The sequence below is a fragment of the Balaenoptera ricei genome, chromosome 20 (genome assembly GCF_028023285.1).
Source record: "Balaenoptera ricei isolate mBalRic1 chromosome 20, mBalRic1.hap2, whole genome shotgun sequence".
Classification (NCBI taxonomy): Eukaryota; Metazoa; Chordata; class Mammalia; order Artiodactyla; family Balaenopteridae; genus Balaenoptera; species Balaenoptera ricei.
The window spans coordinates 61,401,294-61,425,506 of NC_082658.1; the positions used below are offsets into that span (position 1 = coordinate 61,401,294).

General features: G+C 39.2%; 1 protein-coding gene across 3 annotated transcripts; it reads left to right on the forward strand.

Annotated features, from left to right (window-relative positions):
• The first annotated feature begins 3,479 nt into the window (after positions 1-3,479).
• Positions 3,480-23,873, forward strand: ZNF624 (zinc finger protein 624). Of its 3 annotated transcripts, XM_059906733.1 has the most exons (7): positions 8,092-8,180; positions 8,649-8,736; positions 10,820-10,885; positions 11,143-11,230; positions 14,534-14,660; positions 15,383-15,478; positions 21,469-23,873. In XM_059906733.1, exons 5-7 carry the CDS (start codon positions 14,591-14,593, stop codon positions 23,688-23,690), a joined length of 2,388 nt encoding a protein of 795 aa, XP_059762716.1. In that variant the 5' UTR covers positions 8,092-8,180; positions 8,649-8,736; positions 10,820-10,885; positions 11,143-11,230; positions 14,534-14,590; the 3' UTR covers positions 23,691-23,873. The 3 variants fall into 3 exon arrangements, with proteins under 3 accessions (XP_059762714.1, XP_059762716.1, XP_059762715.1); XM_059906731.1 differs by lacking the exons at positions 8,649-8,736; positions 11,143-11,230 and adding an exon at positions 3,480-3,555; XM_059906732.1 differs by lacking the exon at positions 11,143-11,230.
• The last annotated feature ends 340 nt before the right edge of the window (positions 23,874-24,213 follow it).

Here is a 24,213-nt window from a genome sequence, read left to right on the forward strand (position 1 = left end):
CTTCTTGATTGTCTATAAAACATGAGATTTCTTAGAACGCAGGCCATCAAACTCTCATTTCAGGTTTTTCCTTCATTACTGCCTGTCATCCTGGTATCTGAAAAGATTTCTATGTCTCAGTATTGCACAGAGGGAATAACATGACTGTCTTAGTCACCACTGTGCCCATCAAGACCAGGCACATGATTCCCAGGATCCGGGCAATGACCCTTCCAGAGGTAATGGGAAATTTGCTATCAGCCAGAAAGCCATGGATCCTCTCCTGGGGAGCCCTGGCTACTGTCTCAAAAGAGACCTGCTCTGGGAAATGTGGGGGCTGAGTACACAGTCTCTGTGAAGCTGTTTCCACGTCTGATGCTTGAAACCCACAGGCAGTAAACAAGGGAAGATCACGAACAGGCTGGGAGCCTGTCAGCAGGAGCTGGAACTTCATAAGGACAGAATGAAACCTGTGTCTGTTCTTGCTGCCTCTGACCTTGTGACCAGGGTGTCCTGCAGAAGCCAGGACCCTACATCACAGAGCTAACACATACGTGTAACCCAGGAGTCAGAGAAACTGAGGGAAAAATCCAGGGGAAGGCAGAGCAACTGAAGGTCCAGCTGCTGCTTATCTGTCTTAAACTGGATTTTTGTGTGTGTGTTTATCCTGCTTGGCATTTTCTTAGCTTCTTGAATTTGCAGATTTATGTCTTCTGCCAAATTTGGGGATACTTTGAGTATTATGATATTCTGGATTTTTATTTGTGTTGTGTTTTAGCAGGCCTCCTCTGACACCACTCTGGTGGGCTAAGGAAGGTCACCACCACCTGGTTATTGTTTGGTGGGGATGGAAGTCTAAGGGACCCAGTCTCTATTAACAGCCCTGGGGAGAGGAATTTCTTGCTAGGCCACCCCCACTTGGCCATCACCCCCGACAGCACCTTGTCTTGAGGGGAGAGCCATGCTATTACTGCTTCCAAATGGTGCCACTGACATTGTGTGTGGGGAGGTTCAGTACAACCAAGTGTGAATGAAAGTCTCAGCTCCCCATCCCCTCTCTGACTCCACCCCTGTAGGGACAGAGGGGCACCTCATTACAGTCAGGGTAGGATGGAAGCCTAGGTTCCCCACTCAGCCTTTGCTGATGGGCTTGAGGTGGGACCACAGTTTTTTTTCAATGGTGTTTGACTGGAGTGGAGTGGGGTTTTTTTCTCAGAAGTTTTCTGTTATGTTAGGCTTCCCTTTCTTGGTCTCTGGCTGGAAAGAGCAGGCTTTATTGGGGGCTTTAAAAAAATCTGCACCCATTGGCATTTTAGGTTGTCAACTTACCCAGGCCAGCATATAGAACACAAAAAGAAAATCACTACTGTGTCTTTCCTCAGGTGGCAACGTCCTTAGTGGGACTGTCTTCTGTCCAACTTTGAGTCTTATATTTGTTTTATAGACAATATTGAGGGTTTTTAGCTGTACTTAGTGGGAAGTATAGGGAGAAGTGTGTCTACCCCACCTCATCCCACTACTGGTTCACTGGTTCACCTTCATTTATGAAAAATATTTTGATCGGTATAAATTTCTGGGCTGACAGTTTTTTTCCCCAGTACTTTAAAGGTGTTGTTTCACTGTCTTCTGGCTTGCTTTTTTTGTATGTTTTTGCTTTTGTTTTCTGATGAGAAGTACTTATCTTTGTTCTCTAGTATGTACAGATCTTTGTTTCTCCAGCTGTTTTTTAAATCTTTTTTTTTTGAAGTATAGTTGATTTACAATGTTGTGTTAGTTTCTGGTGTACAGCCAAGTGATTCAGTTGTACATATATATACAGTCTTTTTCATATTCTTTTCCACTATGGTTTATTACAGGATATTGAATAGAGTTCCCTGTTCTATATGGTAGGTCCTTGTTGTTTATTTTATATACAGTAGTTTGTACCTGCTAATCCCAAACTCCTAATTTATCTGTCCCCCACCCCCTTTCCTCTTTGGTAACCAGAAGTTTGTTTTCTATGTCTGTGAGTCTGTTTCTGTTTCATAACTATGTTCATTTATGTCATAGTTTAGATTCCCCAAATAAGTGATATATCCTCCAGCTGTCTTTTAAGGTTTTCCTTTATTACTGGTATGTAGCAATTTGAATATGATGTGCCTTTGTGTGGTTTTCTTCATGTCTTTTCTTTGAATTTCACTGAGCTCCTTGGATCTATGGGTTTGTAATTTTCATCAAATTTTGAAAATATTTAGCCATTATTTCTTCAAATATTTTCTTACTCCCTCACTCTCTCTTCTCCTTCTGGGATTCTAATTACACTTAGACTACTAGACTACGTACGTCGTCTTGTTCCATAGCTCACTGCTGCTCGGTTCATTCTCCATCTTTTTTCTCCCTGTGTTTCATTTTCGGCAGTTTCTATTTCTACGTCTTTGCATTCACTAATCTTTTCCCTTGCAGTGTCTAATCTGCTCTTAGTCCTATCCCGTATGTTTTTCATTTCATATACCGTACTTGTTACCTCCAGGAGTTGGATTTCCCGCTTGCATATCTCCTGTGATAGTTCAAGGGTCACAGGGTTAGGTCATACTTTCCCCAAAGGTACCCATTGGCTCTGAGATCTCAAGAGCCCAGTGTTGCACTATGTTCACTGTCACTGAGCTCTTTATCTCCCTGCAGATCTCCATGTGGAGGGGCTCACACACAATCAAAGCAGCAGAGAATCCAAGGCACACAGAATGAGAAAGGATTAGAGGGAATTCCCTGGCGGTCCAGTTAGGACTCGGTGCTTTCACTGCCGTGGGCCTGGGTTTCAATCCCTGGTCGGGGAACTAAGATCCCGAAGGAGGGAGGGAGGGAGGGAAGGAGGGAAGGAAGGAAGGAAGGAAGGAGGGAGGGAGGAAGGATTAGAGAGGAAATTGTCTCACCATTAAGGGAAGCTGCTCTAGAAGCCTTGAGGATTCTGTGTGACCCAATGTGGAGAAGATGGCCTTTAGTCATTAAAACCATGGAATTGAGGCAAAGAAAAACGTGCATTAAAAAAAATAATAATAATAATAATAATAATAATGCTAATATTTAATTTATTATTATTTTTATTAGTATGAGCCAAGGAAAGAAGCTCAAAGACCCAGAAATTACAGTGAAGGCATTACGATTTTTCTGTCAAGAAGTTGAATGAGAGGCAGAAGCCTGGACACGCAGCTCCCCCCGACCCCAGCCTCTGGGGCTTTAATTAGTTGCAGGAGATTCTCTGTTCTCTCAATGGCTTTATTTCTTTAGCCACACGGAAGTGTTGCATGGCAAGGGCTGTGTCATTCTTCTTTGTGTCGCTAGTGCTAGTGCTTGACACAGAGTCGTGGCCTCTCAACCTGACAGCACTTTTTAGGTCCACGAACTGTCAGTGACGCCAATTCAAGCACCCACGCACAGAGGGGACGAAAGAGCAGAGTGGCGGCGCGGAGGATTCTGGACGCCGTGGTCCCCGCCGGCTGCGCAGGCGCACTGCCGTCCGCGGCCGCCCGGCCGCCGGCGCCATTGCTGGAAGCGTTCTCGCACTGCTCTGCGAGCGCCCTGTCCTCAGGAGGCCGCCAGGTACTCGTCGACCCGGGCGCCCGGCCGGGGCCCCGCCGCCCCTCCCTCGGCGTTCGGCGCTTGGCGCTCGGCTCCCGGCGGCGTCCGGGGCGGGGCCGCTCCCGGCGGAGCCCCAGCCCCCGAGCTGACCCGCCCACCCCACAGGCGCCTGGGGCCGACCTCCCTCAGAAGGCTGTGGCCTGGCAGCGCTGCGTCGGGGGGCCGGGCAGGGTGGGCGCGCCACTGGACCTTCCCCTCTTCCCGGGGCCGCGCCTGCACTGAGGGAGTAGGGGGACCCAATGGGCCGAGAAGGGCGGTGCGGGAAGCAGGCGGGCTGGAGGAGGGAGAACCTCCATCCTGGGCTCTGCACCCGAGCGGAGGGACTGGAGTTCGATAGCGGCGCTCTGTCTGGTGCCCCCCTCTCCTGCCTTTGGGAAATGGAGGCAGCCTTTCCTGCCGGCTCAGCTTCCAAATATGCAACACAGTTTGGGGAGTTTGGGTTTTTTTTTAGTTTCTTGGGCTGAGCCGCGCGGCTTGCAGGACCTCAGGTCCCTGACCAGGGAATCCAACCCCGGCCAGGGCAGTGAAAGCTCCCAGTCCGAACCACTGGACCGCCAGGGAATTCCCGCAACACAGTAATGTTAACTCTGGTCACCGTGCTGTGCATTATAGCCCCAGGACTGGGTTATTTTATACCTGGAAGTTTGTACCTTTTGACCACCTTCACCCATTTTCCCACCGCCTCCCAACCACCAGTCTGTCTCTGTGAGTCTCCGGTGTTTTGTTTTGTTTTGGTTTTAGGTTCCACATATAAGTGAGATTGCACGTTATTTCTGTGACTTGCTTCACTTTCTGTGACTTGCTTCATCTAGCTTAATGCCCTCAAGGTCCACCCATGTTGTCACAAACGGCAGGATTTCCTCCTTTTTTGTGGCTAATCCACTGTGGGCACGTGCCGCTTTTTGTTTATGCTTTCGTGCATCAGTGGACACTTAAGTGGCTTCCACGTCTTGGCTGTTGTAAATGATGCTGCAGTAACAGGGGGTGCAGATACCTTTGGGAGTTAGTGTTTTCTTTTCCTTCGGATAAATGCCCAGAAGTGGAATTGCTGGAAAATATGGTGGTTATATTTTTAATTTTTGGAGTAATCTCCATACTGTTTTCCATAATGGCTGCACCAGTTTACATTCCCACCAGTGGTGCAAAGTGTTCCCTCTGCTCCATGTTTTTGCCAACACTTATTATGTCTTGTCTTTCTGATAATAGCCATACTGACAGATGTGAGGTGATATCTCATTGTGGTTTTGATTTGCATTTCCCTGATGATTAGTGATGTTGAGCACCTGTTCATGTACCTGTTAGCCATCTGTATGTCCTCTTTGGAAAAATATCTATTCATCCCTGCCCATTTTTTACATCAGATTGTTTGCTTTTTTGCTGTTGAGTTGTATGAGTTCTTTTTATGTTTTGGGTATTAACCCCTTATCAGATATATGAGTTGCAAATATTTTCTCCTGTTCCATAGGTTGCCTTTTCATTTTCTGGACTTCCCTTTGCTGTGCAGAAGCTTTAGTTTGATGTAGTCCCACTTGTTTATTTTTGCTTTTGGTGCCTGAGAAGTCATCGCCAAGATCGATGTCAGGGCGTTTACTGCCTATGTTTTCTTCTAGGAGTTTTATGGTTTCAGACCTTATATTCAATTATTTAATCCATTTGGAGTTAATCTTTGTGTATGGTGTAAGTTAGGGGTCCAGTTTCATTCTTTTGCAGGTCACTGTCCAGTTTTCCCAACACCATTTATTGAAGAGACTGTTCTTTCCGCATTGTATATTCTTGGCTCCTTTGTTGTAAATTAATTGTAAATTTATGTGTGGGTTTATTTCTGTACTGTATTCTGTTCCATTGATCTGTGTCTTCTTTTTCCAATACCATACTGTTTTGATTACTGTAGCTTTGTGATATAGTTTGAAATCAGGAAGCATGATGCCTCCAGCCTTGTTCTTATTTCTCAGGATTGCTTTGACAATTTGGGGTCTTTTGTGGTTCTATACAAATTTTAGAATTATTTGTTCTACTTCTGTGAAAAATGCCTTGCGAATTTTGATGGATACTGGATCAAATCTGTAGATTGCTTTGAGTAGTATGGACATTTTAACAACATTAGTTCTTCGAATCTATGAGCATGGAATCTCTTTCCACTTAATGTCTTTAAGTTTTCAATGTATACCAGCCAATCACTTCTGTGGTTAAATTTATTCCTAGGTATTTTATTCTTTTTTAAAGCAATTGTAAATGAGATTGATTTCTTAATTTCTCTCTGTGATAGTTCATTATTAGTGTATAGAAGCACAACAGATTTTGTATATTGATTTTATATCCTCCAACTTTACTGCATTTGTTCACTAATTCCTACAGTTTTTGGCAGGATCTGTTATGGGGTTCTATATATGAAATCATGTCATCTGCAAATAGTGACAATTTTAATTCTTCCTTTCTGATTTGGTTGCATTTTATTTCTTTTTCTTGCCTAATTGCTCTGTCTAGAACTTCCAATAATATGTGGGCTTCCCATAACATATATTATGTTGAGGTACATATCCTCTGTACCCACTTTGTTGAGAGTTTTTATCATAAATGATGTTGAATTTTGTCAAATGCTTTTTCTACCCTTGTTGAGAGGATCATATGATTCTTATCCTGCATGGTGTTAATGTGGTATGTCACATTTGTTGATTTGCACATGTTGAACCATCCTTGCATCCCTGAAATAGATCCCACTTGATCATGGTACATGATCCTTTTAATGCATTGTTGAATTCAGTTTGCTAATATTTTTTGAGGATTTTTGTGTCAGTGTTCATCAAGGATATTGGCCTATAATTTTCTTTTCTTATACTACCCTTGCTTGGTTTTGGTATCAGGGTAATGCTGGTTTCATAAAATGAGTTTGGAAGTGTTCTCTTCTATTTTTTGGAAGAATTTGAGCAGGATTGGTATTTTTTAAACATTTGGTAGAATTCACCAGTGAAGCCATATGGTCCTGGACTTTTGTTCATTGGGAGAGTTTTGATTACTGATTCAATCTCCTTACTAGTGATCAGTCTGTTGGGTTTTCTATTTCTTCATGATTCAGTCTTGGTAGGTTGTCTGTTTCTAGGAATTTATCCATTTCTTCTAGGTTGTCCAATTTATTGGAATGATCTATTTTAGATCAGTGTGTCTTAAACTTCAATGTGTGCATATGAATCACCTAGAGATCTTAACAAAAGGCTGATTCTGATTCAGTAGTTTCTGGAGTTGGGCCTGAGGTCTTGCATGTGTCACAAGCTCTCTGGTGGTGTTGATGCTGCTGGTCTTTATACTTTTGAGCACAAAGCTCTTGGATGTGGATTCTTTTTTCCCCCACTGAGCCAGATGTGGATTCTTAATGGAGGCAAATTGTACATATAAGGCAGGGACAGATTCAGCATAATTCGGCCTAGATTCCTTTGGGCCCCAAAAGCTCTACTGGGTAGTGAGAATGTCAAACTGCCTAAGAAACTCTTATTAAAGAGTAGAATTTCACAAGATTTGGAAAGCTCATTTCTCACTGTGCCACTGCCCTTTTATATGCCTTGCAGCATCATTCTGCAACCATGCACTTGTTAAGAGAATGTTTACTAACCTCAGGCTCTTCTTGTTTTCAAACCAAACTCAGCATCAGCAAGGCCATATCTTTAACCAAAGACAGAAGGCAGAATCAATGCCCGGGGTATCTGAACAAGATCTCTGCCACCCTGTTTCTCCACAGTGTAAAGCCTTTATTAGGCATATAACTATTTTCAGTATAAAAGAACTACTGCTCAGTGCTTTGTGCACTGGATTCCGCTTTCTCTTATATCATTATTGTTATCCCTACTTCCTTTCTATTTGGGTTTGCCTGATATAGAAAGGATAGATAAAGATCTATTTGAATGTGAGATTGAGAGAGGCATGTACAAGACTTCTAATATCTTTTAATTTTGGAGTTATGGTGTTCTCTTTACATGGAGCAGAGGCCTGTGGAAGTTTTAACGAGTGGACTCTTCCGAGGAAGGACGGGAAGAAAGAGATTACTGGATTATTCCACTGTTAGAGGAGGCGGTGGTTGTGGCAAGGGAAGATGGAATTGTTTTCTTTCCCAGCAAGTTGAGGTAGTGAGGCAGGCGTGGCCTGTAGCTAGACTGATCTGGGACCCTACACAACTTGGGTAAAATATCAGTAGTCTAGTTTTTCTAAGCCTTAGTTTCCTCACCGGTGGAATGGGAATGTAGTTTCCATTGGGTGACGTGACGGTCAAGTGAGAAAGTAGTTTCAAAGCTCCTTGTACAATGTCTGATCTGCCAGCTGTAACTACATTTCGTGGTATTAAAATCTCAAACTCTACACTGGTAAGAATCATATTTCCTCGCCGATCGCGCAGGTTAATCTTGTGTTCTTTAGCAAGGTCATACTTATTTGTAATGTCAAGGTTTCAACTTGGTAAGTCTGAGATTTCCAAGGCAGGATTGGTTTTCATGGCTTATTTCTGTTTCTTAGATATGTCTTTGCAGGACTCCACTCTTTCCAGAGAGGGGAGCCCAGAGGAAGAGATTATGGCTGCTGTGGTTTTTTCAGTTGGACCTCTGGTAAGTTGGGGTGTCCTCTGCTTCTGACCTGTTGTCCTGCTTTGAGAACACGACTACTTTTCCTGAAGTCGTGTGACTTTACCTCACCCACACTCCCTTTGGTAACTGAATCAAGTTGTTTGATCCACGAAAATTGGGTTCATCATAGTAAAGCTTGTAATCTATAGGAAGATTCACTATGCATATTGAAACAAGTATCAAGACACGTAATCTTGCAAAAAAAATCTGTGCTATCTTTAGATATGATAGGCAGTCTGGAAAATTTACTTATGATGTTAACTTTGTATTGTTCCCAGGAAATTTCAGTTATTTATGGGGTAGTAGAATGGAATATTTTCCAATTGGAAAATTTTGTTTAGGAAATTTTGAACAAAACAATACATGTGCATACATACACACACCCTTAATTCATAGGGACCATTCCCCTTGTGCCCACTCTTAGTGTTCTCCTCTTTTCTACCCATTAAGAAGTGATCAAGCTTAATAGATGACATGGAGAGAAAGAAGATGTTTAAGACACAGTGCTTGGCTGTAGGGAGCTTACGGTCTCACTGAGGTAAGGCATACAAAAGAAATAGTTACATAATTTATTTAGGTGAATGATAGTTACTGAGTAGTATGATAAAGCTGATGAGTGCTTTTGTAAGGAAAGAAATGGGATATTAGTATGGGCTGAATCAGTCTTGGAAAGCTCATGAGGATGGTTAGATTTAAGCTGGTACCCAATTACAAGTGGGATTTAAGTTGTTGTAAATTATTTGTGAGGGTACTTCAGGTGAGAAGGCAAGGCTCTGAGGCAGAGAACAGTGAGTGAGCCAGTGATTCAAGATGGAAATTTGTGAAAGATAGGACTGGAATTCAGATAATTAAGCTGAATCTTTTCATGTTTCCCTGAAGACATTTAAGTGTATATATGTATGTGTGTGTGTTTGGATGTGTTTGAGGTGGGTATTAATGTGATTAAAGCTGTGTTTTAGAAGTGACTTTTTGAAATAGGAGATTCAGAAGAAAGGTAGTACCAACAAATATAATTTGTTACAGAAATGATCCATAATAACTTGTAGTAGTGATCTTTCATTTTTTGTAGCAAGAATATAAAACATGTAAATAGTTCTTAAGACATACCCTTGAAAAGATAAATGAAACCAAAATGTTTCACTTTATCAGTAGATCTAAAGTATTTGTCTAGTATAGGCCGGATCAAACACATATCTAATTATCAGAGGTTGAGGTTCACATCATCCTTAATTTTCTGGAAGCTGAATATTTGTACTTTTTTTTAAATTAATATATTTATTTTTGGCTACGTCGGGTCTTTGTTGCTGCGCACGGGCTTTCTCTAGTTGCAGCGAGTGGGGGCTGCTCTTCGTTGCGGTGCGCGGGCTTCTCATTGCGGTGGCTTCTCTTGTTGCGGAGCACCGGCTCTAAGCCCGCGGTCTTCAGTAGTTGTGGCTCACGGGCTCAGTAGTTGTGGCTCACGGGCTCTAGAGCGCAGGCTCAGTAGTTGTGGCGCACCAGCTTAGTTGCTCCGCGGCATGTGGGATCTTCCCGGACCAGGGCTCGAACCCGTGTTCCCTGCATTGGCAGGCGGATTCCTAACCACTGTGCCACCAAGGAAGTCTGCTGAATATTTGTACTTTTTAAGATAAGAACTTGAAAGGGAAGAACTAAGATAACATTTTTCTCAGTGAAATTTAATAGTTCTGTTACCCATAACTTTTTAAAATGGCACAAAAATCTAAAATCAGTAAGTACTACTAGAAGGTATAGTAAAATTTCATTTCATTTATGAAATCAGGTCTTTATAGGCATATAGTGTCTAAGATTTGGAAGAAAGCAATGTTGTGAGAGGTCCCTGAAATATTCTCTGAAAGAGTACTGAGACAGGGCCCCCCCAACCCCCAGACATGATCTTTCAGTTGTAGAAAACAGGTGGTGTTAGTAGGTTTTGAATGTTATTCTTGAGCAAGATAGATTATTTCTGAGAAACAGATTTCATCCTCATAGGAAAAAGGAGAATTATGTAGCATCTAAGACCCTTTATTATAAGTTTATTTTTGTTTTGATAGGTTATTTGTTAAAAGTTTCCTTTAAAAATTATGCATTTGGGGCTTCCCTGGTGGCGCAGTGGTTGAGAATCTGCCTGCCAATGTAGGGGACACGGGTTCGAGCCCTGGTCTGGGAAGATCCCACATGCTGCGGAGCAACTAAGCCCGTGAGCCACAACTACTGAGCCTGCGCGTCTGGAGCCTGTGCTCCGCAACAAGAGAGGCCGCGACAGTGAGAGGCCCGCGCACCGCGATGAAGAGTGGCCCCCGCTCGCCGCAACTGGAGAAAGCCCTCGCACAGCAACGAAGACCCAACACAGCCAAAAATAAATAAATAAATAAATAAAATTTTTTTTAAAAAATTATGCATTTGTATCTTTCTCAGTCTTGTGTGTGTCATTGTCTCAAACGAGGTGAAAGAAGATTATGATTAGATGTTGCTATGGGACCTTAATTTCATCCCTGAATAAAACAGTAGAAGAGGTGATCTCATATACATCGCATCCACAGTGGACTGGTGGTGCTTGCTGAGGCTGTGTTGTAGGTAATAGGCAGCCTGTCACTGAGTGATCTTATCCTGTGTCCCCTTAGAGTCCTGAAGTTCCCCAGCCAAATGAAGATCTTCACCTTCAGGCAGAAGAAGAAGAATTGGTAAAGGTAATACTTGGCATTGTATCTAAGGGGAATGAAGAGACGGCACCTCTTTTACTGCCCTAATTCTTAATGTTCCAGCACATTGCAAGTTCACCATAAGAACCATTTTGCTCGATAGGTGTAGTAACCCCAGGGCTGGTAGTGTCATTTTGACAGATTTTATTTCTCTCAGTGGTAGCAGCCCTAATTTGACAGATGGTCACATTATAATTCCTAATGATAAAGTATCCTGTATCATGTACTTCACTTCTTGCTTGCAGAGCCTCAAGGTAGCCAGAGGTGAGAGCTGAGGGCCTTCTTAGATTTTTCCTGGGGCTTAGCTCCAGATGGGAAAAGAAAACAAACGAAGTAAGTTCATTATAATTTGAGTTAATGTGTGAAGTGATTAACAATATTAACAGTTTATGAACTGTCATTATCTCTCACATTAGCCATGTTTTATTATTAGCAGAATTATATAAAACATGCTTCACAAACTTTGAGGTCCTAATAAATAAAAAGATTTAAACAATTTGATAAGCATACATATCTGTATGGCAGAAAAACACTCCAGAGGAAATCAGTTTCTTCCGATACAGAGCAGACCTTAGCCAAATACAGTCTAACTTGAGACCTTTGCCTGATTAGTCAGCTAAGTAGCGTTCTTAATTTACCAGATCATAGAGTGTAGTGCTTATGAGTTTGAATTTTGGAACCAAACTGCCTGGATTTGAATCGAGAGTTTATGTCTTCTGTGAACTTAGGCAAGGCACCTAACCTCTCCATGCCTCACTTTCCTTATCTGTAAATAGCACCTTCCTTATTGTGAGGATTCAATCATTACATTAAAAGCCTTCATATCAGTACCTGACAAATAATATGAACCATACTTACACAAAAGTAGAGAGAGTAGTTTGATGAATCCCATTGAACCTTCAACAGTTAACACCCATGGCAATCATATTTCATCTGTAATACTACCCTCCCTCACTGGTTATTTTGAAGCAAATCCAAGACATTATATAATCTCATGTATAAATATTTCATTATATATCTATAACAGATTTTTTTAGTTTTAAGTATAATACCATAATTACAGCTAAAAAATGAACAGTAAGCCTTAATATTATCACATATTAATTTGGTATTTGTTTCCCCAGTTGAGTAATATTAGCTGATATTGTCTCTTAGGTCACTTTTAATCTAGAGGTTTCCCCGTCCCTCCTTTTTTCCCTTTGTAATCATTTACTGAAGAAACCAAGTCATTTGTATTTTAGAGCTGTGATGTCCAATGCAGGAGCCACTAGCCACATGTGGCTGTTGAGTACCTGAAATGTGACTAGTTCAAGTTGAGATGTACTGTTAACTTAAAATACACATCATATTTCAAAGACAATACAAAAAATAATGGTAAATTATCTCATTAATAATTTTTGCATTGATTGCATGTTGAAATTATATTTTGTACATATTAGACTAACTAAAATATATTATTAAAACTAATTTCACCTGTTTCTTTTTATTTTTTATTTTTTTTATTTATTTATTTTTTTTATAGCTACTTTATTATTTATTTATTTATTTATTTATTTATTTATTTTTGGCTGTGTTTGGATCTTCGGTTCGTGCGAGGGCTTTCTCTAGTTGCGGCAAGCGGGGGCCACTCTTCATCGCGGTGCGGGGACCGCTCTTCATCGCTGTACGCGGGCCTTTTCACTATCACGGCCCCTCCCGTTGCGGGGCACAGGCTCCAGACGCGCAGGCTCAGTAGTTGTGGCTCACGGGTCCAGCTGCTCCGTGGCATGTGGGATCTTCCCACACCAGGGCTCGAACCCGTGTCCCCTGCATTAGCAGGCAGATTCTCAACCACTGCGCCACCAGGGAAGCCCTCTTTTTATTTTTAATGTGACTACTAGAAAATTTAAAATTCCATTTGTGACTTGCATTATATTCTGTTGGACAGCATTGATTTAGAATTTCACACAATATGGATTTTATTTATTGCATCCCCATGGGGTTTTTTTAACATGCACTTCTGTCTCCTGTATTTCCTTTATATTGTTAGTTAAATCTAGAGGCTTGATCAGATTCAGATTTTGATTTTTTAAAAATTTTTTGGCGTTGGTATTTCATATTTCTGGTATCTACTACCAGAAGCTACATAATGCCTAGATGAAGCCTCTTTGGTGTTAGCAGCCCCTGATAATCCTTTAATTCATTAGAGGTAGCAAAATGGTGATATTCTAATTTTTTCATTCCATGTTCACATATTAGCTGGAGTACTTCCATAAAGAGAAACCTCCCCTCATCAACCATCTGATTACATTTTATAACTGTGCAAACTATATGTATTTTGCATAGGAAAAGAAGGGCAAAGGGTTAATTCTTTCTCTTTATTTACCAGTTTCCAGGCATTCTCCAAAGATGATCAATGAGTATCCTTAGAGTTTTATAGTGAAATCATAATTTTAAATGTATAAGATATTTTTGAAGCCCACTACAGTTATTGTTCTTATGGATGTTCACATTGTCCCATCTTTGGCCAGTGAGAGCCTCTTGAAGTTGTCTCGCAAGTGTCAGACGTGATCCTAGTACTAGTGTTTGATAGTTTCCGTGCTTTTTATTTTGACAGAAAGTTCCAAGCCCTGGTTTCTTGTAGCGGAAAGTAATCTGTAGGGGCCACAGTCTAGACTGCATAATGGTACATTTCTGGTTATTGTTTCTAGACCTATTGAATGGACGAAGATAGGAAGTATGTGGCCTGTTTTCCTTAAAATACTTCATGAGTTTATACCGATATTTCCGATGCAATTTTGGATTGTACATAATCTCATTGTACATAATCTCATTGATATTACATTTATATCTTCTTTCTCCCATGTCAAATTTATTAGCTCTCAATGATATCAATACTAATTTGCTTTATCCAACACTACACACGCAACAGTTACAAAATAACATTTCCATCACTGCCGCCAACAATAATGATTATTTACTGAAAATGTGTTGTTTAGTTTTTTGCAGTTCTTTTTCTCCTCAGGATATATCTCACAAGAGATATACAGAAAAATTACTGTGTTTTAAAGATACTCAAAATAGTTCCTCTCTGATGAATGTGTATGCTACCAGCTGGTTTCATTTTGCTTTTAATATTTAGAAATTGCTTTTTTTATTTAGTTTTTCTTTTATAATAATATATTTACATGGTTCAAAAGTCAAATCTAAAAAACAAGAAATATTCAAGGGAATCTAGCTTCTATTCCAGTCCTCTTCACTCTGTTTCCCCCTTCCTCCAATAGGTAACCAACCATTAAAAGAATTTTATGGCTCATTCTTTGATTTTTTTTACAAGCATATATACATATATTTTATATCCTGACCAGAGAAGCTCCCTAAAGTTCCATGATTTCTTATTTTTCTTTCTCAGATAAATAGCTTATAATTTTCTATATCTACTATCTGAATGATAAACTGTGTCTTTTATTAAGTCATATTTTATAGAATAGAACTGAAAAAGAGTTGATATTATACATAAGGCAGGATTTTGAGGGAGAAAAGATGATTTGGCTGGAAACTACTCGTTTTCTAGTTTTCTTCCCCAGTTTTGTATGTATTAATCTGCCTAATAGGTCTAACTGTGCAGTCCCTGAGTGATCTCTGTATTTATTTTAGGAATCAGTGACATTTAAAGATGTGGCTATAGACTTCACATTGGAAGAGTGGAGGTTGATGGACCCTACACAGAGGAAACTGCACAAGGATGTGATGCTAGAGAATTATAGGAATCTTGTCTCCTTGGGTAAGGGTAACCTCCAGGTATATGTATCTGCCCACTGGACCAGGTTTACTGAAGATACAGACCCTCTAAAGTACTTAACTGAATTTTGGGTTAGAATTTAAGCATTAAAATCTCATAATCTTAGGGGCATATTGTTGGGAGTTATGCCGTCTCTTGCTCTTAACTCAGTGGTTCGCCCATTGTAGAGTAAGAAATACATATTTCATTGGAATCTTGGAGATTATTGACAGTACCTCTGATTTAGGACTGTTTTTTCTAGTCACTTCCATAAGACTTATCAGTGCCTCTGGAAAGAAAGGAACAAATATGTCTATTTTCTTTCTAAACTGAGATTATCCCCAAACCTGGGATCATCGTGTTGAGCTTCTTTGAGGTACCTTTGTAATTCTCTACAACACTGCTGTACAGTAGAGTGTTCTCCTGTGATGGGAATGTTTTGTATTTGTGCTTTCCAGTGTGGCAGTCTCTACACTGTGGCTGTTGAGAATTTGAAATCTGGCTAGTCCAACTGAAGAACTGAATTTTAAATTTTATACAATTTTAACTAATTTAAATTCAGAATTAAATATCTGTAGGTGGCTATTGTCAGCTGCATTGGACAGTGCACCTCTAGAACTTCTTGTAGTAACCACTCTGCACAGAAGATCAGGAGCTGAGACTGAATTTGGCCCTAGTTCTTGCTCACAGGCACAATCAAATCCTATTCATTTTTCTCTGAACAGGGCTTGCAGTTTCCAAACCAGACATGATATCTCATTTGGAGGATGGAAAAGGGACATGGGCGGTAGTGAGAGAAACTTCAAAAACCCTCTATTCAGGTGAGTTAATAAGAACCAGGAGGATGGGATTTCTTTGAATTCAGTAGGTCATGGATGGAGCAGAACATCTGAAATATTTTGGGGGTATCTTTGCTCAAAGCTATCTTGAAGGAAAAGATTCTTCCCCTCTCTTCCTCTCTCCCTACACCTCCCTCCCTCCCTCCTGCCTTCCCTCCCTCTCTCCCTCTGTTTCCCTGTCCTTTTCCCTCTCCCGCCATCTCTGCCCTCTACTTCTAGTTCCCATCACATCCTACTTTACTTTCTTGGGAACATGATTTTCATAATTGTTCCTTCATTCAAACATGCATAAAATATCCCTTTCAGTTCTGTCCTCTCCATTTAACCTTACACTTTTCTCATTTGTTTTACCATTATTTGATATCCCTTCCTTCATTAACTTTCCTGAAAGTGCTTTCTTAAGGATCATCACTGATTTCTTTTAAGCTAAACCCATTGACTAATTATTTAACTTTCTTCACCTGCATGCCTGCTGAAACTTGAGGAACCCTCCTACTGTCCTCCAGAATCTTAACTAATTGAGAATACAAGCAGTAAATCAGTTGATAATCAAAATACAGTATTTATCTCTTTAACCAATATCTATTAATATTAAACAATCAATATTTAATACTGATCTGTATACTGTGAACTGAGTTAAGTACTATGTCTACAGCAGTAAGATGGACCAGATCCCTTCTCTCATGAAGATTAAATTTTGAGAAATAGATAATTGACAAGTAAATAAACAAAAGCAAGCTAAATAATGGTTGTAATAACTTAGCCATGAGGATACGAAAGAGTAACTTGGATGGGGATGAGGGTGCCTCCTTCAGATAGTGTGGTCGGGGAAGGCTTCTGAGGAGGTGACATTTAAGGTGAAACTTGAAGAGTCAGAAGAAGCCAGCCAGAAGGCAAGAGAAGAAGAAGAGCATTCCAGACAGCAGAACATAATGTACTGAGTTCTAGAAATCTGAGGAAGCTGCCTAACTGAAGCATAAGGAGAGGGAGACTGGTACAGAATAAGATAGAAAGTCAGACAGGAGACTGCCTATTCAGGGCTCTGTGGACCATGTTAAGGAGAGTGGATTTTAATCAAAGTGAGTGTGAAGGCACTGAAAGGTTTTAATCAAGGATCTTTGGGAAATAACCCTGTTGATGGAAATTGAACTTAAGGGCATAAAGCAGGTAATCAGTAAAGAGGTAGTTAAAATAGTCTAGGCAGGGATGTCCCTGGTAGCGCAGTGGTTAAGAATCCACCTGCCAATGCAGGGGACACGGGTTCAAGCGCTGGTCCGGGAAGATCCCACATGCCGTGGAGCAACTAAGCCTGTGAGCCACAACTACTGAGCCCATGTGCCACAACTACTGAAGTCTGCTCGCCTAGAGCCCGTGCTCCACAACAAGAGAAGCCACACGATGAGAAGCCTGTGCACCGCAATGAAGAGTAGCCCCCACTCGCCGCAACTAGAGAAAGCCCGTGCCACAACAAAGACCCAACGCAGCCAAAAAAATTTTTTTTAATTAAAAAAATTAAAAAATAGTCTAGGCAAGAGACTATAGTAACTTTGATTAGGGTGATGGTGGAGATGGAAAGGAATAATGGATTCTAGGTCATTTGCATATTTATTTTATTGTGATGCCATCCATAACTTGTACATGTGTTACATATATTATTTTTATATCTCAAATATTATATATGTATTTTTAGAGAGTGAGTGAAAGGTAGACATTAGAGATAGTTTCGATGACTCTCTAGAGAAAGCCCCCCTCCATATGAAGAGGGAAGGAGAAATGGGGCAGTGGCTGGAAGAAAGAAGGAATAAAAAAAGAAAACTTTTATTTTTGAGATGGAAACTTTTCTGACGTGCTTAAGTGCTGGTAGGAATGATGTTCCAGTGGAGAGGGAGAAATTGATGTTGTAAGACAAAGGTAGGGTCACTGAAGAACTAAAGTGTCTGAGAAAGTGAAAAGGGGATAAAATCACGAATGGAAAAGAAGAGATTTACCCTTGATAGGCAGGGAGGACACCTCTTCTGCAGTAACGCTAGGCAGGATGGAGAAGATGGGAGCAGATATAGGTCAACTGGTGGTGAGAAGATTGAGGCATCCTATGATGATAGCTTCTTTATTCTCAGTAAAATATAAAGAGAGCCATCAGCTTACAGTGAGGACAAGAAAGAGTTGTGAGGGACTTCCCTGGTGGCACAGTGGATATGACTCTACACTCCCAACGCAGGGGGCCCGGGTTCTATCCCTAGTCAGGGAACTAGAGCCCACATGCATGCCACAACTAAGACCCGGTGCAACCAAATAAATAAGTAAATAAATATTTTAAAAAGAAAAAGAAAAAAAAGTTGTGAGAGAGAGAAAGTTAGAAATTTCATGGAATTCACCAGGGAAACCATGTTGGCCTAAAGCTTTTATTGAGAAAGGTGTTTAATTACAGCTTCTATTACTTTTGTAGTTGTAGGACTATTCATATTTTCTATTTCTTTTTGTTTCAGTTTAATAAGTTGTGTTTGTCTAGGAATTGATCTACTTAATATAAAATTTAAATTTGGGGGCATACCATCCTCTCTTTATCTTTTAAATGACTATATGGATCTGAAGGGATGTCTCCTTTTTCATTCCTGACACTAAATTTTTTGTCTTCTCTCTTTTATCTTAATCAGTCTTGCTAGGATTTATCAATCTTATTTGGCTTTTAAAAAATAATTTTTAATCCTTGCTACTGTGTATTTGATTTCTGTTTCATTACTTTCTTCTCTTTCATTGTTTTTACCTTCTTAGGGTTTACTTTGCTGGTCTTTTCTAACTTCTTGAGTTGGATACTTATTGAATTTAGCCGTTCTTTTTTGCTAATGTATTTAAGGCTATCAAGACTACCATACTTTTTTTATGTAACACCTTCATAATTATTGAGTTCAAAGTATTTGATCATTTCCAGTGTGATGTCTTTGGCCCTCAGGTTATTTGGAGGTATTTTCTTTAATTTTGTACTATATGGGGATTTTCTAATAATCTTGTTGTTTTAAGTTCTACTGTGGTCAGAAAACATTCTCTGTATGATTTCAGTCTTTGCAGGTTTCTTGAAATTTGCTTTGCCACCTGGCCAATTTTTGTAAATATTCTGTGTGCACTTGGAAAAATGTGTAGTATATAGGTACTGAGTGCTGTTCTAGATATGTCAAGTTTGTTAATTATGTTGCTGAAGTCTGTCTTCTTGCTGATTGTCAGCTTATTCTATCAGTTACTGAGAAATATTTTTTTAAGTCTCCCACTGTGAGTATAGATCTGTCTGTGTCTTAGTTCTTTAATTTTTGCATTATGTATTTTGAAGCTGTGTTCTTAGGTAAAAACAAAGTTAGAATTGTTATATCTTTCTGGTAAATTGGATCTTTTATCATTATGAAGTGTCTTCTTTATCTTTGTTAATTGTTTTTGCCTTAAAGTCTATTTTGCCTGATACTAATATTACTATAGCATCATTCTTTTTATTGTATATATGATATATCTTTTTTTTTTTTTTTTGATATATCTTTTTTTTATCTGCTTACTGTCATCTTTTATGTGTCTTTGTATTTTATGTCTCTTATAATTGCATTTTGTTAATTTTTTTTTGAACTAATCCGACAGTCTGTATCTTCTGGAGTTTTTAATCCATTTGTACATAATACAATTATATAATGTTTAAATCTACCCTCTAACTGTGAGAGTATCTTGCCTTTTCTATATTCTTTTTCTTCCCATTCATGCCTTCCTTTTGATTTATCATCTTTTATTTTTCTATTCCCCTTGTAATCAGTTGGTAATTATAAATTTTTAAGTTATTTGTTTAGTGGTTACAGATTTTCCCAAACAATACAAGAATCTTGAACAGCTTATTCAGTTTAACCTCAATTATACATTATTGAAGTTATGTATTTTAATTCTATATATGTCAAATCTCATATTATTATTAATTTGTGTGCAGTCAATATTCATTCAGATTTACCGATGTTTACCTTCTCTTTCTCTTCATTTTTTTCTTCATTTCTGAACTCTTACCTAGGATTATTTTTCTTCTACTTAAAGAATGCCCTTTAATATTCTCCTTTATTCAGATCTGCTGGTGTTATATTCTCTCCATTTTTCTTTTTGCCTAAAAAAAAATTCCTGTCACCTTAATTGAATTGGACATTTAAATGAGCTGGGTTTTAGTCCTTGGGTTCTAGAGTTTTCTTTTTTGGTGACCCTGAATTCAAATCTTTGTCTAGCCCTGTGAATCCATTGAAAGTTCTACTTACCTTGAGTTTTTTTTTTTGTTTTTTTTTTTTTAATTTATTTATTTTTGGCTGTGTTGGGTCTTCATTTCTGTGCGAGGGCTTTCTCTAGTTGTGGCAAGTGGGGGCCACTCTTCATCGCGGTGCGCGGGCCTCTCACTATCGTGGCCTCTCTTGTTGCGGAGCACAGGCTCCAGACGCGCAGGCTCAGTAGTTGTGGCTCACGGGCCTAGTTGCTCCGCGGCATGTGGGATCTTCCCAGACCAGGGCTCGAACCCGTGTCCCCTGCATTAGCAGGCAGATTCTCAACCACTGCGCCACCAGGGAAGCCCCTTACCTTGAGTTTTAAAGTCATAAAGCCATTTTACTAACCACAGAAGATTTTGATTCAATTTTTAAAAAACATTTAGATATGATTACCTGGAAATAAATTAGAAATTTATAAGAAGTTTAAAAGTGTTTTAAAAAGTAAAATATTAAGTTCGTATATACAAACAAATTGTAAGACCACCACCCCCCAGTATAATTGTTTAAGAAAATTTTGAAACTGTCAGAAATGTTCTTAAGACCCATAAAAAGGTTGCAAAACTACCCTTGATAATAGTAATTATCACTATTTGTAATATTCACAACTATATTAATTTTGACTAGCTTGTTCAACCTACTTTCTGAAAAATCAAAGTGTCTTCTTCCACAAATGTTCTATAAAAAGTTACATATAGAAAAGGATATTTTTTAAAAGGAATGTGTGTATGTATATATATATGTATAACTGAATCACTTTGCTGTACAGCAGTAATTAACACAAAATTGTAAATCAACTATACTTCAATATAAATAAATAAATTTTTTTAAATGAAAAAAAATCTAAATCAAAAGAAAAAAAAGTACATATAAAGACTTGAAAAAGCTATTCTGACAGGGAAATTTGAGAAAGCCCTCACGAAAAAGCTACTGAACAGGGCTTCCCTGGTGGCACAGTGGTTAAGAATACACCTGCCAAAGCAGGGGACACGGGTTCAAGCCTTGGTCCTGGAAGATCCCACATGCCGCAGAACAACTAAGCCTGTGCACCACAACTACTGAGCCTGCACTCTAGAGTCCGCGAGCCACAACTACTGAGCCCACGTGCCACAACTACTGAAGCCCACGCACCCAGAGCCCATGTTCCGCAACAAGAGAAGCCACCACAATGAGAAGCCTGCGCACTGCAACAAAGAGTAGCTCCCACTCGCCGCAACTAGAGAAAACCTGTGCACAGCAGCAAAGACCCAATGCAGCCAAAAATAAATAAAATAAATTTTTAAAATGTAGTGAACAAAGAATGAGAACAAGTAGAAAGTATTATTTAGGATGAATGTCTGGTTTGTGGAGTAAGTGGGAAGCAAGGAAGTAGTTACAACTTAGGAAGAATGGTCTCTAAAGAATTTGACTCTAAAATGAATGAGAAAAGGAGGAAATATTTGAGAAACTTGGATTGTGGAAGGGTTACCACAAATGAATTTTTTTTAGTAGGATAAAAACTCCTTGAATTTACTGCTTTGGTTCTTTGCTCAATCAGCCTTCCTTAACGCAATCTCCTCCTTCCTAGAAAACAAGGGCAGATTGGAAGCGGTTAAAAACATATATTCGTTACCAATTCAAGCTTCCCTTTTGTTTTCCTGTTTAGTGTGATATCCTCAACCTAGGAAATAGGAGTCATTTGATTTTTCTCTCTTTTCCTCCCAGAGTTGGAGACCAAACCTACAACCAAGAGTGCTATGCCAACAGAGAATATTTCTGAAGAATGTTTATCACAGGAGACCATAGTAGAGAAACTCATAGAGAATGGTCTATGGGACACCAAAATGGGAGGATTATGGAAATGGAGTGACAGGATATTGAGATTGCAAGATAGTCAAGAAAGTCATTTGAGTCAAAGAATAGTTAAACACAAGAAAATTCCCACTCTTCAAAAAGGCTTTAGATTTGGATCTGTTCTTTTTCCAGAACCAGGAGTTATCACAGAAGAGCCCCACAGCAAATACCAAACACATGAGGAAAATTTTACAGAGAATTTAGATTTGATTACAGATACCCATCTGGGGAAGAAAATGTGCAAGGATACAGAAGGCAACAAAGTCATAAGCCCTGCTTCAGAACTCACTTTAGAGAAAAAAAACAATAAAGAAAAACCCTATAAATGTAGTACATGTGAAAAGGCCTTCCGTTATAGGTCATTACTCATTCAACATCAGAGAACTCACACTAAAGAAAAACCTTATGAATGTAATGAATGTGGGAAAATGTTCAGCCAGCCTTCATATCTTAGTCAACATAAAAAAATTCACACTGGAGAAAAGCCCTATAAATGTAATGAATGTGGAAAGGCCTTCATTGCTTCTTCATCCCTTATGGTGCATCAGAGAATTCATACTAAGGAGAAACCTTATCAGTGCAATGTCTGTGGAAAATCTTTCAGCCAGTGTGCCCGCCTTAATCAACACCAGAGAATTCAAACTGGAGAGAAGCCCTATAAATGTAGTGAATGTGGGAAAGCTTTTGGTGATAAATCAAAACTTGCAAGACATCAGGAAACTCACAATGGAGAAAAACCCTACAAATGTAATGATTGTGGGAAAGCCTTTAGGAATAAGTCATATCTTAGTGTACATCAGAAGACCCATACTGAAGAGAAACCATATAAATGCATTGAGTGTGGGAAATCTTTCAAGAATACCACAATCTTTAATGTTCATCAGAGAATTCATACTGGAGAGAAACCCTTTAGATGTAATGAGTGTGGAAAAGCCTATAGAAGTAATTCAAGCCTTATTGTACATATAAGAACTCATACTGGAGAAAAACCCTATGAATGTAATGAATGTGGGAAAGCATTCAATCGTATAGCAAATTTCACAGAACATCAGAGGATTCATACAGGAGAAAAACCCTATAAATGTAACGAATGTGGGAAAGCGTTCATTAATTATTCATGCCTTACTGTACACCACAGAATGCATACAGGAGAGAAACCTTATAAGTGTAATGAATGTGGAAAGGCCTTCATGCGTTCTTCATCTCTAATTATACATCAGCGAATTCATACTGAGGAGAAACCTTATCTCTGTAGTGAATGTGGGGAATCTTTCAGAATAAAATCACACTTAACTGTACATCAGAGGATTCATACTGGAGAGAAACCATATAAATGTACTGACTGTGAGAGGGCATTTACCAAGATGGTAAATCTCAAGGAGCACCAGAAAATTCATACTGGTGTGAAACCCTACAACTGCTATGATTGTGGAAAATCCTTCAGAACTAAGTCATACCTTATTGTACATCAAAGGACCCATACTGGAGAAAAACCATATAAGTGTAATGAATGTGAGAAAGCTTTCACTAATACATCACAGCTTACTGTGCATCAAAGAAGGCATACTGGAGAAAAACCCTATAAATGTAATGAGTGTGGGAAGGTTTTCACAAGTAACTCAGGCTTTAATACCCACCAAAGGACACATACCGGGGAGAAGCCATTTAAATGTAATGACTGTGGCAAAGCATTTAGCCAGATGGTACACGTCACAGAACACCAGAAAATCCATAGTGGAGAGAAACCCTATAAATGTGATGTCTGTGGAAAAGCCTTCAGGAGAGGTTCATACCTTACAGTGCATTGGAGAACACATACTGGAGAAAAGCCCTATACATGTAAGGAATGTGGGAAAGGTTGTATTACTCTATCACAGCTAACTCTACATCAGAGAATTCATACTGGGGAGAGGCCCTATAGATGTGAAGAATGTGGAAAAGCCTTCAGAACTAACTCAGACTTCACTGTACATCTGAGGATGCACACTGGAGAAAAACCCTATAAATGTAGTGAGTGTGGAAAAGCCTTTAGGAGTAGCTCAAGCCTTACTGTACATCAAAGAATACATCAGAGAGAAGCTCAATTAATATAGAGGACAGTAAATTATCCAGATATGACAAGAATCTTATAAACTGTATATTTTATGAATGTGGGAAAATGTTCAGGAGCAATTTGCCAGAAAGTACACACTTCATAAATATAAGAATGTAGAAAAGCAGTTGGTCATATTAAATCTTAGAAGTTATAAGAAAATTCATAATTAAAAGGGCGAATGAAGGCCTTCATCCAAATTTCATATTTTATTCATTTAACAAATTATCTTCGATGAATTGCCTATATTTTTTTTGCTGATTTTCTTATTGGTTTATCTATATTTCTTATAAATCTGGAGGTGCTCTTAATATATTTGAGATATTAATCATTTGTTATATGTGTTGCAAATGTTTTTCTTAACCTAGTATTTGTACCTTTTTATGTAGTAAAAGATTTTTAAGTCTTTAATTTTTCATAGTAAAATATTTACATCTTTTCCTTTTTATATTCTGTATTTACTCTTTTAGTAATCCCCAGGTTATCTATAGTCTCCTAAATTTGTTTCTAATATTTTGATAATT